The sequence below is a fragment of the Podarcis melisellensis genome, assembly GCF_964234715.1.
Source record: "Podarcis melisellensis genome assembly, chromosome: 1".
In the NCBI taxonomy this organism is placed as follows: domain Eukaryota; kingdom Metazoa; phylum Chordata; class Lepidosauria; order Squamata; family Lacertidae; genus Podarcis; species Podarcis melisellensis.
Genome location: NC_138528.1, coordinates 52455724 through 52476848, shown reverse-complemented (window position 1 = coordinate 52476848; position 21125 = coordinate 52455724). Strand labels below are relative to the sequence as shown.

The window sequence follows — 21125 nt, the reverse complement described above, 5'->3', positions numbered from 1 at the left end:
GCCGGATGCTTTTGCAAAGAGCAGACTTTGCTGATTTGCTGTTGCTGACTGCCTTTTGGAAAGCTGCACGATGCATTGGCCAGCAAACCCTCCCTTTAGGAAAGCAACAAGGAGGGGAAAGTTCTCTAGACTGCCATGGGTTGTATTTGCAGTGTGTTGAATTGTGTTTTTTGCAAGGGGAGAAATTAAAAGCGGTGGGGTGGGGGAGCATGCCACCTTGGGAGGATAAAGGTGATAGATCTCCCTGCCCAATCTTTTTAAAAAGCCCTGTCAAAATTGGGGAGAGGGAATACATATATATGAAGTTTCCACCCATCTGGGGCAGACCTTGCTAGTCTCAGTTTGCTATACTGGGGCAAAGGGGAGAAGTGCTTTATTAATGAATGAAATACTGATTACATAAAAGCTGTGCAATGTTGCTGCAGAATCAGGGCAAAGGTAAGGAAGGAAAGATATTTTGGGGGCATAGAGGGATTAGCCAGAAAACTCTCAGATGGACTATATAGAGGCAGAATGAGATGTGGGTCTATAGGAAGAAGAAACCAGGACTCCAAGAGTCTTCTTTGATGCAAGAGTGAGAAACTGCCACAGTCTCCAACCACCTGTAGAGGGAAATCTTTATACACAATAATTCCCCCTCCCTCATAGCGGTGTCTAGAAGAAAACGAAAGAGAACATCCAATTCCAAACTTTGGTGGGAATGCAAGAGCCAGATTTATTCAGGGGTGTCTGCAAATTGCCCATACTCTTTTTGGCAATTCTCTGTTGGCTCACAGGAAGCCAATGAGAAACAACACACCGATCCTTTAGCACCCACTCGGGCTGTCTTCAGTGCCGTTCCTCTTGAAGAAGTGAATAGCAACAGATGTCTTGCCCGAGAAGTTCTGATTTATCGTTCATTTCAAGGTGCTTTCAGGATAGTGGCTATTGCAAGCCTGTGTTTTTGTTCTTTGCAAAGTCAGCCCTAGAAATTAGTAGCTATCACGACTGCAGTCCTGAGCATACTTTAAACTAGGGTGCAAGTCCCACTGAACTCATCTGGCACATACTTGTGAGTTAGCATGGTTAGGGGCACATGGCACTCTGTCCAGGAGAATGGGGAAGATCCTGGTTTTTGACCACCCCTTTGCCCCAGGGAGAATGTGGTTCAACTCCATGTTGATTATGAACAGGGAGTCAGGAAGGAAGAGAGAGATAGCAAGCAAGAGAGAATTTTACTGCTACTTGTGGTGTTGACGCTACAACATCTTTTAACTCTGCTTACAGTGACCCTGATTCTGACAGTTGTGTGTACACTGGGAGCTGCTTCATTAGAATCCCATGTAGAACAAACTGCGGATTCAGGGACAGGAGCTGCAGAGTGGAAGGCTACCATCGCATAGTGGTAGACTGAATATTTCAGCTTACGCCTGAAAAAGACTCGGAGAGCTGGGAGTCTTAAACCTAAAGTTCATGTTTATGGCACTGTAGGATGGAAGAGCAACAGTATACAGACCTACGGTGGTGAACCCAACATTGTAGTCAAACGACCGGTGCCTCAGTCGTGCTGTGACGTCAAAGGCTGTAACGTGCCTAGCTTTAGTCAAGGCTTTCAGTCCTCTTTGGAGTCTTGCTATCAGGGCCGATCACATATTTCTCTTGATTTGCAATGATGCATGGACTGCGCTTTAGGTTATAAACTACCAAACACCCCTCAAGTCGCAATGTTAATATAAGTACCCTTTAGTTTCTATGCCTTATCTTACATAGCCATTTATGTCCTGAAATGGATACATGCAGGCTAAGCCACAGTATCCCTCGCATCAGCAGTCAGATCCACTGTAGAACGTAAAGTCTACAATAGTCATCTCTGGCTGCTTTGAGTGGCTTAATGAATAGTGGTAAAGGGCAGAACAATGGTTGATTTCCCCCTGCCCTCTTCATTGTTGCACCAGGTGGGTTCAGTCATTACGTGCCATAAGACTTCTTCATAAGGCTTGGTGCCACTAGTTGGACAGCTGTTGCTTCTGTTAAATTCTTGATCTCAGACCTACCAGAAGTGGTCCACCCTCCTGCCCTGCCACCTCACCTGGGGGCTTCAAATCGGAAAACACAAAACCAAATCCAAGTTTACATGAAACTTCCTGATTTGTCAGTCAAATTCTGCTCTGGGCAACTCATTTTTGCCGTATCCACAGTTAGACAATTAGACGATGCTGTCTTTAGCGAGCTATGGTTCTGCTTCTTGGGTCTCAAGCTGAATGAAACCATAATGGGTCAATGGCATAACATTTTAGGGCAGCCCTAGGTGATGGGAGCCTTTCTTAAGAGGAACAATTTATGAGCTCTTTTCATGGACGCTCTTAGTTGCAAACCTGGACACAGTTATGCCCGTATCAGCCCCATTCAACTTAATTGGGCTTACGTACAGTGGAGAATTGAAGCCTTGAAGAGGAAACTGATGCATTTGGTCCATGTTACTGACAATGAAGTGATTGATTGGTAGCCATGGAATAAACCCAGAATCAAAAGAGTATGAACATATAAGGGACCGTTTTGCAAAGGTGGAAACATACTTCACTTTAGTGCAGAAGAACAGAAATAGAGAATGGTGCTCAATCTGACCAAAAGAAGAAGAAGAAAGAAAATACATGGATTAGTAAAGGGTGCTGGGAGCACTTGAGATTTTATAAAAGAAAATGAGGTAGCTACAATGGGTCATATTGGTCGTGATGTACAGAACTCTGGCTTTTCACACACATTTGCTAAAAATAGCCGACAGAGTGGCATCTGATGGAAAGACCTGCTGGCTAAACATTATATCTGTATGTACAATTATGCATCACTACAATACAATAAACCAACCATCTCTTCTATAAGTGAATAATAGTTTACCCCTTTCACAGCTGGTGGTGTACTATCATAAGAGTCTTTTAGGGGTTTTTTACTGCAAATTCCAAAAAGCAGAGCTTAACTCGTTAAACTTTTTCTCTTTCATATTTGAAATATAAACATGAATAATCTAATGATAAATAACTAGGAAACTGTTACAATGCAAAGTGGATAATATAGTGAACCTTTCATTTAAACATATAATAACACCGTGTAGATATTTCAGGCTTCAACCCTACACTAACCAGAAAGTAAGCCTCATTGAACTCAGTGGGACTTAGTTCTAAGTAGGAATGCATGTTAATATATGAAAATAAAATTATATTGTTGGCATCTGGATGTACACACCAAAGGTAGGTAACCTAACCACACATTGTTTCTGCTTTCATATACCTCACCGAATGATGACAATTACAGCTATTCCTAAGAAAATTCATTATTCAGCAGTTCAGCAATTCCTCCAATACTTTATGGCTGACAGGCCACTGTTAACTTAGAAACAAGTGATCTTCTAAATCCACTGAGGAGTCAAAAACCCAGAAAAAGTTCTATACACTTACTTGGGTATATGACATCTTACTTTTCTTTGAGTCTGTTTTTGGATTTCCAGAAGCCATATGAAAGACATGTCAGGTCTATGATGAACCACAGTCTAGTACCTACGATTTGGAACACATCTTTCTACTGTCCCACATTGGCATGGGCAGTCTTTGTTCGGCAGCCCTGCCTATTCTTGGACTATTCAGAGTTTAAGGAAAGTGGGTGTGAAAAATAAGAAGAAATGAAAAATGAAAAATATAGCGTTGGATGTCCAGCACAAGAAAGGATAGTGTGAAATTATAGCTGAGAACATGGCATCTGGTGGCTACCCTAGTATACATCATGGACACACACACGCAAAACCAAATGAAGAGGAGGATGTCATGCTCTCCGAGTATAACTGAACATTTTTGTTCAAGGCTTGATGCTGTGATAGACAGGTAGTGCCTCTTCTAACAGCACAGCACATTTTTAAAGGCCAGACCACACAATAATACAATTACCATATTTCTATTTATGCCATGTCCATTCTTTCATCAGCTGATGACTTCTGTCCTAGCCACTGACACTCCCCTAATTTTTGGTAAATCAGCATTTGCTGCTGCTGCATCACTATGACTAGAGGTAGAAGCTTAAAGTTACCGCCTAGCTCACTGGAAATAACTGGTATGGTGCAGGAGCCATGCTCCCCCATCAAGGCTTGGTCACCAGTTGCTGTATGTCCAATATGACACTGCCTATAAGCCACAGTGAGGCTTGGTTCTGATATTTTACTTACTTATTATCTATAAAATTATAGGCCGCCTTCTGGGGACTAACCCACTCAATATGCCTTACATGTCATAAAAACACAATGCAGATTCTAATTATCAAGGCAGTAGTATTAACTATCATTTTAAATGCACAGGTCAGTTAAGACTGATAATAAATATCTCAGAAGAAATAAAAAAGCTATGCATTCTAATATAATCCTCTGAAATAAGGCCTTATGAGAAGGCAACCCACAATAAATGGTTTTTTTAAACCTTTTTAAGGGCATCTGCACCAGTTGGCAGGTGGGAATACATAATCTACAGATTGCCTTGGACAAGCCATGAGTACTCAGATCTGGTTTTCCTGGTGTAAATTAGGAAAGATATGCGTTCATAGAACATGAGTTCACAGGAACATGAAATGGATTATATACTTTTCATTGAACCAGTTAATGTTCAAATGATTGGATGTGAGAATTGAATTTACACCAAACCATTCAGAAATGAATATTCAAAGCAAACTTAATACATACACTGACTAGCATGCTATATCACCAGGTTGGGGAACATTAGGCCAGTGAAACTACTAAGCCACCTTTCTTAAAAATACCCATCTTCATAAAAATAACCCTAACCCTAATAATTGCACTGATATCTACTAATTAAAGGGTCTACCAAGGGTCATAGATATTGTTGTCCATCCAAGCAGCTTTTCTGCAGATGAAACTCATTCATTGTTTTCTGCCAGGTGGACAACTCTACTGCCATTTCCTTTTTCTCCCCAAACACACATCATTCACTACTATGACTAAAGATTTTGGTCCACGTAATACAGAATTCGATACCTAGATTGAACTGCTGTTTTATGTCCAGGGCAATTTAGGCAACAATTCTGATAGTATGTATAAGCAGGTACATAGATTCCTTGTTTCAGTACCAGTACAAACGATGGAATTATAGAATTGTAGAGCTGGAAGGGACCCTGAGGGCTACCTTGTTCAAATCCCTGCAATTCAGGAATCTCAACAAAAGCATCCATGGCAGATGGCCATCCAACCTCTGCTTAAAAGCCTCCAAGATATATCCTATCTTTCAGCACAAGGTGTCCAAGGCAGCTAACGATAAAAATATACAAATAGAATATGAAAGCAAATACTGGAAAAATAACAAAAACAACAATAAGCCAAAGAAAGAGCAGGTGAAAACATCAAAGCAATTAAAAACAACCATGAAGTCTAAATTCTCATTTAACTATGAGTAACCAGCTGAAGAGTTGAAATATTTGACTGATGGTCAAGGGCTGTGTCCTGCTTAATATTTTATCAAATACATTATGGCTACTTGACTGGTAATGACAATAGATCATTCTTCTACCTGCTGTCAACAACAAAAATATATGGAGGTTTTTGCCAGGTTTCACTTAAAAAATAAATAAATTACCACTTATTTTCAGTCAAGAATTCCCTGACTGAAATCTACCCATAAAATCTTTTTATGGATCTTTCTTAAAAGTCTTAATTGAAGAAGAGTTTGTCTAGACTTCTCCGTTCCTCACATCCCATCACATCCTTTGTTTGCTGGATATAGAAAATGGTATCAAATACCGTTATGCTATGTTGGAAATCGAAAAAGAATGGTGCTCAAGAAGGCCTTAACACTTAACAAATTTCATATTTACATATACTAAAGAAGCAGTTATGATATTCTCAGTGTCTCTACAGCACTGATAGTCAGATTTCTTGCCTTCAAGGAACCCTTTTGAAAGGAATCATGTCACCTTCCAGATGTTTTTGTACTGCAACACCCACCATCGCTGACTGTTGGCCATACTGGCTGTAGATGATGGTAGTTTCTTTGTTTCATAAAATTAATATATCACTTGAGAAAAAATAACACTCAATGTGATTTGCAGAAACAATAAAATTATCACTAAAAAATTACAACCATGATTTAAAACATACAGAAAGTTAAAACCACAATAGAATAGACTAGATCAAATAAAATTCATACAAACTTTCTAAACACCTAGGTAAGCTTGTCTAAATAAGAGCTGGAGTCCAACTGCATCTGGAAGACTACTAGTTCTCCACCTTTGTTCTAGAGGAATAGGCTGCAACTTTATATGCTCCAACATTTATCCAGTGAAAACAGGGACGTCCCATTCCGTAATGATAATTTTACTATTTATACCCCACACATTTTACTGGGTTGCCCCAGCCACTCTGGGCAGCTTCCAACATCCATAAAAGCATAATAAGAAATTAAACATAAGAAAACACTTCCCTTTACAGGATTACCTTCTGATGGCTCATGGGTTGGATAACTCCATACGCTCTAACATTTTTCCAATGAAAATAGGGACATCTTAAGGAAAAGTGGGACATTCCAGGATCAAATCGGAAACCAAGATGGCTTCTCTAAATCAGGGGCGTCCCTGGAAAACAGGGACACTTGGAGGGTCTGCAACTTAAGTTCAGACCTAAAACTCACCCTTAGCCCAAACATGCATAATGAAACCTGCTTCTTAATTGGTTTTGCCATGAATATGCATGGTTGTAGTGATGTTACCCAGTTGTGGATCCTGTACTGTAATTTATTTGAGTACTGTTCAGCCTGCCATTAAGCATTGTGAATGGAAGCTAAGGCCATAAACATTCCCAACACATCCCTGTGAATGAATGTTGCAGGAGGAAAAGACTGGGGATAGAGGTCAATATATCTTTTTGTCTGCTGCTGTTGAACTTCACGTTGTGGAACCCCTGATAAGTTTTTGAGAAACCGAACAGTTTCCTGGGACTCCGTTTGAAAACCAGCATTTTACATTTTACATTTCTTGTGAAATAATGAAATTCTAAGCTTTCTTAAATAGGCATGGTGAAAAGTTTATTTCAGTCTGCATTTTAAAGCAAGCTGACCTCATCTGGCTCTCTTGGATTCGAATGTAATTATGCCTCATGTTCCACACTTTTGCAGTATGATTATCAGTTCAAAATAAAAATAAAAATGCATAAAAATAAGTAGGATAAAATAGTTTAGTAGAGCATAAAATGCATTTAAAAACATATCTTGTAATAAAATATGTATTTAAACACAAGTATTTATATAGATTTTTATTTTATTTTTTAAAAATACAGATTTGTGTGGAAATGGGGTAGAATGGACTTATGAATAAACATGTGCAAAAACTGACATGAATCAGAAATAGACTCATCCATCTATCCCTATTCATAACCCATGTTCATGGATCTAAGAGCATTTCTAGGCAAATATCCATTCAGAATGCCTTATAATCAAAAACAACAAAAGATAAAAAGATCAATGATACAAAAATTAAAAACTTAAATCTACAACTCAGCAACAATCCACATTTTTAAAAAAACTGTGTCGGAAAAAAATTAGATCAACCAGACCATCAACCCAGCTAATAAGGATCATGTCTAGAAGTTTAATTGAACCAAAGATAGGTGGGTCTTTAGAACCTCCCAAGAAGTCTGAATTATAGGCATTTGACACAGGTCCAGTGGCATGGAATTCTACAGCAGCAGGACCATCATAGAGAAATATCCACTTTACTAACTAAGATACCTAAACACTGTCACATTCCAGCAGCTTCAGAAATTGGAAGAAAGTTCCACTGTTTAACATGACTTACTTTCCATAAGTTAGGACTGCATTCTACAGTAGTGTTGACACCCAAGAACAGAGAGGCAAAAAGGATGGATGCCATGCTATCTTAACTTTGGTCAAATAACCATAACAAAACTTAAACGGATACATCAAAGACCAATGATAGTGCAAGAAAATAAAGTTAAGGGTTGATTTTGAAGAATTTCATTGAGAACATCCTCCACGGAGCATTGCAGGTGGATGGGTCCTTTATGTGAGTCTTTCACATTATTTTCTCATTTGTCCTGTGTTTGTCTTTTAAATATTTTGATACTGTGGCTTGGATCTCTAAGAAACTCTGCCTTGCAAATGCTTCATCTTCTGTTTATACACTTGTCGTAAGAACGTAAGTAAGAAGAGCTCTGCTGGGTCAGACCAAATGCTTATTTAGTTCAGCATCCTGCTTTTTGCAGTGGCCAGCCAGTTGCCTATGGAAGGTCCACAAGCAGTACATAATAACAATCCCTTCCTACTGTGGTTCCCCAAGCCACCTTCCTCCAGTGATAAACAAAATCATGCTCTTGACACTGAAAGGTATAGGAGATTTGTGTAAATGGAAAAAGTCAATGCTAAGTCTTGTATCCCAATCCATGCCCAATTTACTTGGAATAAAGTTTCATTTCTCCAATAGGACTTATTGTCCTTAGGATTAGAGTGCTAGATAAGTGAAGCAGAATCCCAGCAGACAGGTTTGTATGTTGCTAGAGAGTGTTCTGTGGGTATTATATAGTCTACCTATTGTTGATACAATCACTTATTTAGTTCTGCTTTATGCAGCAGAGATTGGTCTTAATGCTGTCAGTGCTTAAAAGATCATGCTTATTAACAATTAAAATTTAGAATCTAATGAACTGAGGAAATTTTTGATTTGTTTCTCCATCCTCCACCAGAAAGTATCATAGTCTTCACTACGTATACTGTTAAGGCTAATTAATTTTGATTTCTATATTGATTCATAGGAACTTCCATCTCATACTCTGAATCTTTTGGTTATGGGATACTGCTAGAAAGAATGACTTACTTGCTCAACAATTGTGCTGATAAATGGTAATATGTTGGGCAAAACAACCATGCCTTTAATAGTATATTCATAATACTCCTGTAGAGCTTAACAATTTGCAATGAAAAGTGAATAGATAAATCCATGAAGCTGCCTTATACTGTCAGGTCAGTGTTGCAAACTGTCCTGTATTGTTTCCTCTGACTAGCAACAACTCATCAGGGTATCAGGGATGATTTCCAGTCCTGCATCTGAATTCCTTTAATTGGATTTGCCAGGGTCTGAACCTGGATTCTTACACACACAAAGTACAAGTTTTATGACTGATGAGCACCACTTTATAAATCAGTTAAATTGCACTGGGAGTACAGTGGTACCTCGGGTTACAAACACCTCAGGTTACAAGCACTTCAGGTTACAGACTCCGCTAAGCCAGAAGTAGTACCTCGGGTTAAGAACGTTACCTCAAGATGAGAACAGAAATCATACGGCGGGAGACCCCATTAGCTAAAGTGGTACCTCAGGTTGAGAACGGTTTCAGGTTAAGAACGGACCTTCGGAACGAATTAAGTTCGTAACCAGAGGTACCACTGTACTGTATAGTTTCCTCCTTCCTTCCTTTGGCAATCACTCGTAGCCGAGTAAGATGTATAGTATGCTATTCTGAGAAGGAACTGTAACTGGTTCAGCTAATCCTGCTCTTGTAACTCTACATTCCTCATTTCCTTCTCAGCCATGCCTTCAATGGACTGCACAGCCTTCCTCAATCTGATGTCCTTCAGATGTTTTGACTCCAATTTCCATCATCCCCAGCTGGCATGACTAATGGGATGGGATGATGGGAGTTGCAGTCCAAAACTTCTGGAGGGCATACAATTAGGGAAGGCTAGACTACAGAAATCCTTCCTATCTCCTCATGCATTTTTTCACACTACTGAACAGCAACTATATATTGATTTGTATTCAGTGCTAGTCCTACTCAGAGTAGACTCACTAGAATTAATAGGACTAGCATTGGTGATGATCCATTTTCTGAAGGTAATTTTACTCCTCCGAACTAAGTAACGCTAAGACATTTCTGAATATTTTAAATATTGCCCATGGTTTGGTTGGTTATTATTTATGCATATTCCTTCCTTTGAATTTATATATTTACAGTTTTGGAAACAAGGGTGCCTTCCATTAACTGCCTCTCTGCTTTTCTTACTCCAAAGACTTGGAAGCAAATCTACAACTTTTACCTATCTTTTATACTTATACTTTCATCAGTATACAATTTTCTCAAGACCATGGCCAGAGGTTTGTTCATTATAAGGGCCATGGATCTTGTTTGTAGGAAGTTCAGTGTACATCAAATGTCAGCAACAACTGTAGGAAAAAGAAAAAGAAAAATCCAAGGTGAATTCACTATCAATATATTTGAAATACAAGGTTTTGGTTATTGTTTTCTTGATGAGAAATTAAAGTATTGTCACTTCTTTCAATAGTGTGCTCTCTTCTTGATTTCATTATGCTGATCGCTTTATTTTCTAAATTCCAATTACTTTTCACTCCTTGCAATATCTTCATGGGTTTAGAAAGGGCACGATTTGAGACAAAGTTTGCAAGGGCTCAATCCCACCTGCGGTGCATTTTTGAATATCTCGACTAGGCCCAAAACAAGTGAATTACTATTTAAAAGATATGTTGCTCTGATCCTGTGCAGAATGCACTGCCTTCAACACTGGACAGTCATATAGCTAAAGAAACGGTGCTTCCATGATTTGTATTATTGGAAATTCAAAGGCCATTGGTCCATCTTGCCACTATTATTTACTCTGAACAGCAGCAGGTCCCCGAGGTCTCAGTCAGACTTTTATCCAGCCCTACTATTTAATATCACTGTATTAATAATATATATATAATATTAAAATTATTTAATTACAATAAATATAGAAATTAATTTATCTTATCAGATACAAAATACAGCAGATGATGTAATATGTTGGGTTATCCTTAAATGTTAAAACTGGCTGTAGATTATTGATGAAACACAATTTTTGCACATATGTAATGATGACATTGATGTGCAATGTCTGATCCACTTTCTTGGGGAGAAGGCCTGGATTTTCTACTCTATTCAAACTCTATTAACAGAAGCCATATCTATTAATAACAACTATAACAGCATTTGGCCTTCTGTCATGTGGGTTTTTCCATTTCCAGTGTAACGTACGTTCTCTCAAACCAGTATTTGAAGGGATGGTTTTCAAAGTTTTTTTTCTGCCTTTATATTATGGTCTCACATGATAGGTAACTAATTTTAAAAGATGAAACCTATTTAGATCTGAGCAACTCATTTCTCAACTGGAAAGACTGGTGGTGAGGTCTGTTGTGCAAGGTAAGTAAAGAAAATAAGATGATAATGCTGATCCTTTGGTATTCCATAGGGTGTACACTGGATTATATCAATCACTTTCCTATAATTACAAATGGCAAAATCGTGGCCTATCTTCAGATTTGTTAACTACTCTGGAAGACTTATAGATGAAAAGCAGTATTGGGGTGTTTTTAACAAACACTTACCTTTCATCTCAGGATATATGCGCTAGCACCAGTGGATCAAGAGTATATAATAATCTTCCACTAAGAAAGTGTACAATGGCAAAGTACCTCTTCAGCCCTCTGCAGTAGTAGGGCATAGACACAACTACCAAAAGTGAAAACCAACAAGGGTTCGGAAGAGACTTTGGTAAAAGGTGGACCTTTGATGTTGGTTTGACCAAAGAAAAACAAAACTAGACATCACTCTCTCTTTTCCCTGTTCCTAAATTTCTTCTTCATCAATTCATTCAAAAATTCTGAGTGTTGATAAGAATAGCTCTCTGTGTTTTAAAGACTAAGGGAACTTAAAACCAGGTATGGCTATGTATATTCTTTAAAGCACTCTCTTTTTTCAGACTCATTATTCAAAGGACAGGGGTATGAAATGGTTGGGGGTGCTTTGATTTGTGGAGCATACCCATTAAAAAAGCTTGAACCTATTTCAGCGCCTGGGATAGCTCTAGTGGTATAATATTATTCCATTATCTGGTGGTGGCCATCACAATTCCATCTGAGTAAGAATGATAATACTCTTCAAAATGGAGGAATGAGTGGGAGGTCTGTTGATTTCATTATATCCCTGTTATCATCAAGCCTTAGTTCTTTGGAAAGCAAAAGATTGCTGATAACCATAACATATCAAATTGAAAGATAAAGTCTCCTTTTAGTGCAAATAATGATCTAGAGAAGCGAGAACAGCAGGGGTGGCTTGCTAAAAGATTCCATGCTCTCGAAACAAGCATTTCTTGAGGTTTGGTACTTTCACAGGTGAGGTGTAAAGAAGGCAGCACACACCAAATGAGACTGAGACTGTGGACAGTTGTGTCCACTTTACCAAGTCAAAATAGTTCCTGTTAGAAAAAGCTGAGCATACTCCATCTTTCAAAAACCTTGTAGAACATGGAATAAGGAAGAGGAGTGATCTCTGAATACCCATGGCAGACCTGTTTTTAATTCAAGGAGAGAAACCCTATCATTTTATAGCCTGGCTATCTAAACTGCAAAATAATCTAGACTGCATAGCCTGATGTATCAGGGAGATGGAATTAGTTCTGTGTTAATTCTAATGTTTGCCACCCAAACAAGTCCATCTGCATTGCTACTTTCATGTTTTGTATAAGGATGGCTCTATTAACCCTGATGACTGTTAAGCTCTTTGTTGGAGAAATGAAGACCTAGCTGGGGAATGTATGTGTGTGTCTAATGTTTGTACTAATAGTTTGTACTAATAGTTCAGTACTGGATTCAGGTAAGTAGTCGTGTTGGTCTGATGCAGTTGAAATAAATTTTAAAAATGTCCAGTAGCACCTTAGAGACCAACTAAGTTTATTCTGGGTATAAGCTTTCGTGTGCATGCACACTTCTTCAGATACCAGGGTTTGCTTTACAGTACTGAACCCAATTCAGTACTGGGTTTACTTTAAGCTGGCCCATCCTAGGCTGTTCCCCTGCATGAATTTGCTTTTTTAGAAGCATACTCCTAATATTTCACCAAGGCCATGTAGCCTTTAAACAAAAAAACGATGACGGAAAGTTGGCTATTTGAGTCAGGCTAGCAAAAGGGAGAGTAAACTGCTGCTTTTGTTAGCTTACCATAGATTCATAATGCTTTATGGGGATTTTGTATTGATTTAATTGTTGCATGCCACCTAGGGTGCCTTCTGGCTGAGAGGTGAGTCATAATTGAAGGAGACAGACAGACTGACTGACTGACTGAGGTACATGGGGACATGCAATGTCACTGCATCTGATCACAGCTGCCCAAAGACTAAGAGTGCAGCATGGTGTGTTTTAAAGCCAAACAAGTCTCCCTCATGTTAGCAGCATTTTAGATGTAATCTCTTCATCTAGGTGTATGAAATACCCCAAAGTTGCTGCCTCAGTGGAAGTCGTTGGCTATGTTGCTTCTCTTGTTACTTCCACAGTGACGATGTATGGATGTTATACCATATATTGTCTACTATAAAAAAGTTGATAATAACTGGCACAGTTATATACACAGTGTGTATGTGTGTGTGCTTGTGCACAGCTGTGCATAGGGCTGTGTGTGTGGTTTAGACTGTAAATAACTTCATGTGTCTGAGCGTCCTTTTTCATATGGGCAGACAAAAAGTGGAGTGGACTGGTTGGAAAGAAATATCCATTTGATTGTATGGTGCAGGATGTACCTTTCAACACTTGTGGTTTCCACTCTGATCCACAGAACTTTCTGTTCCCCTTGGATGCGTATGTGCATGTGTGCGTGCTTTCTTAGTACCGTAGCCCACATTTTTCATTTTTGCCCAGATGCCTCGTGTCATCCTCCCACACACACGAGATCTTTAAATATAGCAACAGCCCATTGAGTGCTTCTTTGAAGATGCTGGGGGGGGTGTATTAAAAAAAGAAGAAAAGGGAAGGAAATGCCCATTCTGCTTTAAAGGTCCTGATTAATCCACTTGAGGATATACCGTGGTTTTCCCTCTCCACCCACACCTATCTTTCAACCTCAGTGTTTATTTTTCCTGCCAGTGCTTGTAATCTGGGTCTTTGCAGACACATATTTGTAATGGAGATTGGGGGGGGGGATATATGTGAGGAAGAAATACCTCTCCCAAATAAACTCTAAATTTGTCAATATGACAATCTTCCTGGGGTTGATTGCTGTTTGATAGATGGGTACAGGTTTTGTGTGTGTGTGTGTGTGTACCTCTGTAACATCAGATTTAGTCTTGTGCTTAGAGACCTATAGCAGTATTATGATTTTTAATTGCAATTTCATTTGTTCTTTTTGCCTCTCTCTCTTCCCCCTCCCCTCTAATCTGGATCATTGCTCTCTGTAGCTGATTCCGTGGGAGACCAAGCAGAGTGCGTGGGTGCAGAATATAGAAAGCCAGAGCCATAGAATCTGTTATTTGCGTCACTCTAGGAGACGGGGCTGTTTGCCTGACAAATATACAGAATTAATCCCAGCTTTATCAATATATGGCTTTTGCTACTGTAGCCAAATAAAAGAGTGAGAGGTGTGTGTGTTGTATATGTGTTTCTGTGTGTACAGGAGGTGGGTGCTGAACATTATTCTCTCCCCCCTCCCCAGTTTTCAGTGTGTGGGTGTGTGAGTACAAGGGAGGGGCTGTTAAAATGCTGCTACCATTCCCCTCCTGTTTGCTTGACAAATATGCAAAATCTCAGGTTTTACATCCCTTCCCCCTGCTCTGCTACATCAAAATACAAGAGATACCATAGGAGTTGTCCCTGCACAATGTGCATATATAGTATGCTTTGGCTTATTTTGCAGCTCGATTCTAGGAGATGTTTTGAAATATATTCAGCTCCCTACACAACACTCCAAAAACACCTTTGTCTCCCCTTTCCTCCTTTCTTCCCCCATGCATTGTGTGTGTGTGTGTGTGTGTGTGTACAAAAAGGTGCAACACACACCCCAATTGTGGGGCTTGCTAATTAACTCTTTCCCCCAGATTTGAAGTGCTTTTCTGCAAGCACAAAAGCTCCAAGCACAGACATCTTTTATGATGAACTGGAGCCTCTGAAGAGGAGAATCTGAACGTGACGTCAATAGCTGATAACTGACGCAGCCTTGCAAAGGAGTCTCAGGCTGGCTTCTTGTAGCCTGCAAGCCTTAATGGTTCTATTTTTCCCCATCTCCCTTCGTAGTGAATTACTAGAACGCAATCGCACACACACACATGCACGTTCTTTTAGAGTGTGTGTGTGTGTGTGTGTGTGTGTGTATTTATAGATTCTTTAGTCTCAAGACAAAGGATTTTAAAAAAAACCTGGGGTGGAGAAAGAAGAATGTTAAAAACAACCTTTCTTTGTGCTGTGTAATTCACTCTGCAAGATTCTCTCTTTCTCAGAAAAACAAGCAAGCTTGCTTGAATGCCACATTTGTGCATGAGGGTAAAGTAGTGCATGGCTGTTGTGTGTGCTTCTGTTTTTTGTTTTGTTTTTACGTTTACTTTATTAAAGACACATCAAGAACGCAGACACAACAATGCTTGCAAGGCAACAGGCAGAGAGTCATATTCAACATATCTGTGAATGGGGGGGCAAGGTTGAGCAATAGGGCAATATGGAAAGCGATCAATATCAGCCCTTTAAATTCTCTGCAACGTCGCACCTAAAACAACTCTGAATGGTGAAGGAGAAAGAAAGGGTGGGGGAGTTGGGGGCAGGTGGGAGACTTAATGCACATTTAATATTTTGGACGTAACGTTCCAGCGAAATGCCTTTGTGTGGATTTTTTTTTCTCCCTAGCACTTGCTAAAAATAGCATCAGGGTTTTGATCGCGTTCCAGAAATAGACAGAGAGTTGCACTTGTATATAAACGCCAGCGCGGGTGGAAGAAAACCTGGACATCACCGCAGTATATTTTTCCCAACTACTGTCTGGAAATTAATTGTTGGATTTTCCCCTCTCTCTGTCTGTACGTTCTCTCCCCCCCCCCCCCCGCTCGCTCCTACCACCACCACTTTCCCTTCACTCCCTACCCCCAACTCTCTTCCCCTCCCATTCCTACCAAAGGAGTTCCCGTTTGGGTAAGTAGTAATATTTCTTGTGCATGCCGCAGAGAGAGTGACGGTGAATCTTGCCTTTATTTTATGCATGCTTGGGTTTATTTTGTCTCTCTTGCTATTTTTATATTAAAGGGGGAGGGTGGAGGAAGAGGGAGGGGAGAGTGGAACATACTCGTCTGCTTAACGAATTTGGTGCATGCACGGAACCCAGACACAGGGAATTCTTGCAGAAAGGGGAATCACCCTGTCGGTAAATCTCTGAATCAATAGCAAGCTGCAACTCTCTCTCTCCCTCTCTGTCGGCGCTATTGAGTCCCTCTTTCTCGAGCTCTCAGTCTTTTTTTTCCCGGAAGGGTGGCTAGACGCAATCTAATGGCAAGGTTCCTGTGTAGCTTGAGAGAGACGGAGACCGAGACGGAGCGAGAGAGAGAGATTCTCTCTGTAGATTGCATAAAGGGATCATGGAATATGCTGACACTATCAATTTGCTCTTCCTCGCGCTCTGCTAAGAAGCCACCCAAGCGGCGCTTGCTGGGAGCTGTCCGTGGATACGGGTGCTGAAACAGCAGCCCATTCTGCTTGTGGTTCTTTGCCTCTGCAGAAGCTCGACCTTGTTACCATGCTCTCGCTTAGGTCACCCTCACTGCACGTATGCCAGGGGAGGCGGACAGGTGGGTGGGTGAGGGGCTACGGTGAGATGGTGGGAGACAGAAGTTGTTCGTTAAATGCTGGGCGCTTCCCATCTAAGTCAGGTTTTCCCATCGGGTGCGTAAAAGCGCCGCTCTGGTTAGACTTGCCTGCCCCTTTCCCGCCCGTGCGTTTGAAATAGCCCGCACCTGATGATGGTGCGTCTCAAAAGAACAGTCTATAGGTTGTTTTATTTGGACTCACCCCTTCTCCTCCCACCTCGTTTATCCCCTCCAGAATGCCCACACCTTCTGCCTATCGTGTTGTGTGTGTGTGTGTTTCTTATTGCCCTTCCTTCGCTTCCTTAGAGAGATCCTCACCAGATGAGTTGGTGGAATGACTAAAAGTGGGGTGTTGAGGATTTGTTGTGGTATGTACCGAGCAGATGCTCCATTACCTTGACGAGACAAACATCAATCATCCTCCGGTACCTTCCTGAAGCCGGGAATGTTCTTGTTAGCCAGTGACCATGCCGATTCAGAGGCATTCTAGCTAGGCAAAAGCGATGTCATCTGAGTGCTTTGAAACAGAGACACAGCGCAACACTCACATGCATGAATCCATTTGTCTCAACAACGGGGAAAGGGTGGCTGTATTCCCAAGGGGGAGGCACTTTTAGTTGCAGCCATAAGACAGCAAGAAGCGATTGGGGGGGGGGGATTTAAAGCGGGTAACAGTGAAGGAAGGGAAGGGGATTTAAAGAAAGCAGCAGAATCAGCTGTATTTATAGTGGACCTACCACACGCAAAGCTCAGCATCACTTACGATTCTTGCAGACAATGAGAGAGATGCAGTAATGACCACCGGGAGAGCATTGTAGGAGGAATATAGATAAATAGGCTTGGTCACAGCAGCCTCGGCTCATATTGCATGTAATAGCTTGGACATTCCTTGCCGCTGAGACAACGCAAGCCTAAGAATCAGTTGCTGAGCACACCACCCACTGATGTCCCTATGATGTATAGAGAAGCCATCCTTTTCTTGGGCTTTCGTGTCTGTATTTACAAATGGGTCGTCTGAGAACAAGCAAAGTGCTTCCAAACACTTTGACATACGGTTCCATATGGACATCAATGAATTATACGCACACACAAACTGTGAAAGTCATTACAAGCAATCCAAAAGCTGCCGGTCCTTCCCGAGTACCCACCCTCGCGTCCCCTTCCCTCAGATCTCCCTACCCTACCCTCACTTTTGCCAGATCGTCCTCGCACATCTCCTGGCACAATGCATAAGATTACCCTTAACTGGATCCTATTAAATAATTCAATGGTGGCGGTGTAATTTTGGTTGCAAACTGCACGGATTTCCAAGTCGTGACTGTAAAAGTGAGTAATGTGTGCTGGCTGCGTCATGGCTCCAGTCACAGATGGTTCCAAACTGAGGAGGAATCGTGACTTCGACTTGAGACGTCCCCTCTACATGAAAAGACCATCCAATCAAAACGGCGTCAGGGGGGCATCTGGACTCCTCCGAGGCTTGCTTGCTTGCTTGCTTTTTTGCTTCCTGATCCGCATGTGTGTGTTTCAGATACTATATATATATATATATATATATATATATATATATATTCACACTCACACACTACACACACACCTATCTGCAACAAGTTGCAGGAGGAGGAGGCCGGAGAGGAAGGGGTTAATCCTGGGAAAATTTTCTGCACTTAGCAAGATCGTGACCCTCCCACACACTACAGTAGTTTATACATGCCTGGGAGGAAGGGAAGCTTTGCCACGAGTTTCCTTTAAAAACAAAAGGGGGAGAGGGGGGAAACCACCCCAAAACCCCGCACAGGCACACATACTCTGGGGGAGATGCTGCTTCCTGCACCTCCAAGCAAGGATCCTATCCTACTCAATGGCTGCTTGAGCGCCTGGCAAGCAAGGTAAGTGAAGGGGGGAAAGGGGAGGGGGCTTACAACTTTGTTGTCCTTCCTCCGCTCCTCGTTGCCCATGTCTGCGAGAGGTGCCAGTCTCAAGCAAAGCAAGTTGGGAGCGAATCCGTAGCAGCAACAGCAGTACTTGAAGGGAAAGAGGAAGCAGGTAGGGCTCAGTAGGAGCTTGCATCTCGACGAGGCTGCGGTGCTGCTGCTGCTGCTGCTGCCGGAGGGCTGGTGATGCTGCTGCTGCTACTGCTGCTGCTGCCGCTGCTTCTCGGGGTGGATTTGCTTGGGGGGAAAGGCAACGGAGAAGGTAGGGACTTTTGGATCTCCCGGTAGGAACTCCTGTGCTCTTGAGGCGTCATTGTAGCTGCGGGGTGCAGGCAACCAGGAAGGGAACTTCCAAGTTCTTGGGCTGACTCGTGTTGACTCTCGGTAGAGGAGGATGCCTTCTTCTCGAACTTTGCCTAGGGAACTCCGTGGCAAAGTGGCCACTCTCGAGCTGCGGCAGAGGAGACGCACCTTCGCCAGGCTTCCCATTCCCAGAAGACCTGTGGAGTTAGTTCAGTGTCGTGCTCTCGCAACTTTTAGCTGGGGAGGCGTTTCTTTCCCCCTCCACCCGCCACCCCCGTCCCCCAGTCTGTCTGCGGGTGTTGAGCAGAGGCTCAGAGAAGGCACTGCGGGGCAAATTCAATGGGACTCTCGCCCCCAGCGCTCCAGCAACCTTCCTAAGTCATCCCAACGCAGTTGGATCTCACTATGAGTTATCCAGCCGATGGATCAGCGATGGCCACTGCTTGACCTCCCCCAGTGGGCATTTCCTTGGGTGGCACGACTTGGTGATTGAAGGGATCAGGCTACCCTCAGCGGATCTGAACTTTTGACTTGTGGCTTCTTGCGCCCACATGGCGCACAACCAGGTCCTTGGGGTAAGTGTTTTGTTGTGCTGTGTTGTGAAGCCTAACTGCTCGGTTTGATGCCTTGCAGGCTGTTTGCAAGTGCCTTCTCAAACCCCTGCTCCTACCCCCCAACCCTCCCCATCTCCAACCCCGAGGCAGACAGCAAGGATAAGTCTAACAGGCATAGCAACACTATGGAGCGTGGTCTTGTCTAGGGTTTGTTGAATAATTAGAAATGGAAATGTTTCTTTCTCTCGCTCTTCCCCCTCCCCTTTTTCTGGGGAGGGGGAAGAGGGAGAGGGAGAGAAATGTGAGGCTCCTCCTGATTGGCGAATGACGATTTTAGCCCGCACCAATGAACGGCCGGCCTCGTCTCTATTTATTTAGTGCTCAGGGGGAGAGTTTTCTCTTTACGCAGCGTCCGTGCACAGCGCTAGACCCTCTGCTCGGGAGCAGAACGATGGAGGGGTGTGGGGGAGCGCATTCCCAACTCTGCCTTGCTCACAGAGCCCCCTGATTCTGCAAGCCCCTGCTCCCGGCCCCTTCGCGGGGAGGGGGAAGGCGGTGGAGCGGGGGCTGGATGTGAAGGGCTGGGCCAAGGGAAACCCCCCCCCCTTCCCCTTCCCCACCTCCTAGACTCTCCTGAGTTGGATCTCTCGGTTTGGGCTTGCAGAGGGACTCGGTGGGGATGGAGCGTGTGTGAGTGAATGGACGATGGGGCGGATGGTGTGATCCCGATAGTGTCTGGAAAAGCAGCCGTCGGCCGTCTTGGGGTGCCTTGGATATTTGAATTTTTTTTCCCGTTTTGGTGGCAGCCGGATGGATGGATGTAGGAAGCCACGGGAGACTTTGTCCTTCGCGAATCTTTTTGCGGTCTGGGCTTGCTGTATATAACTACCTAGCCGGGAAGCCCTTACCCCAAAAAGCATTCGCGGAGGGCGCTTTCGCCGAAGGAGCAGCAGCGCGACCGCCGAGCCTCGGACTTATCTAGATTTTCTGGGCTTTCCCCCCCCCCCACCGCCGCCTCTCCTTTCCCTTTTCCTCTGTAACCCCACGACCCCCTTCTCCCCCACCCAGCGTGTGTGTCTCGAGAGAATTAAACTCCCCCCACCCTCGTCCCCACTCCCACGATCCTTTCGTAGCTTAACTTTCTTAATCGACTTCTGCTTGCTCTTTTCCGCGGATGATTTCATGCTACTGCCTTTTTTTCTTTTTTAATGAAAACCTTCACAGAATAAAATACAATAAAACTTTCTCAAAAGTTCAGAGACGCCCCCTCCCACGCCAGAAGGGTGTGTGATGTGTCCCATCCTCCTCCATCCCACCAGGGATGGAGTTGGATGTGTAAGTCCTCCACTGAATTGAGAGACAAGTGTCGACAAGTCTCTCTTTAAGATGGGGAGGGTGAGGGAGGTTTCTATCGATTTCAGAGTGGGTGGGATACTGGGGGATCACCCCATAAATAGCAGGGAGGGGGGACTCACAAATCGGGCCCCGATTTAAGGGGAGACTTCTGTCATCAGGCGATGCCTCCATTCCCCACCCCCATCACTTTCCAACCTCCTTTTAGGTAACTTCCAGTCCTCCGATTCCCGAGGTCTCCCCTTTTCCAACTCCAAATGGCCCCGATCGGGGTAAAAAAAGGCCAGATCCGGGGGGAAACCCGGCCGAGGCGTTGCTTTTGGACGAGGTGATTGGTAGCGAGCGAAGCCGCCTCAGCCCAGCTG

At 42.7% G+C, this 21125-nt stretch overlaps 1 protein-coding gene across 3 annotated transcripts in view; it reads left to right on the top strand.

The window, feature by feature from the left end:
- Positions 1–21125, top strand: part of LOC309358960 (uncharacterized protein) — a 104673-nt gene that overhangs the window by 206 nt on the left and 83342 nt on the right. For 2 of the 3 annotated variants that reach the window (XM_081892302.1, XM_081892301.1), the window contains exon 2: positions 15938–15951. In XM_081892302.1, coding sequence (XP_081748428.1) covers positions 15938–15951 — 14 coding nt within the window. Of the gene's footprint in view, positions 1–15937; positions 15952–18739; positions 19429–21125 lie in introns of those variants that run through there. The other variant, XR_014163675.1, reaches the window with a different exon arrangement.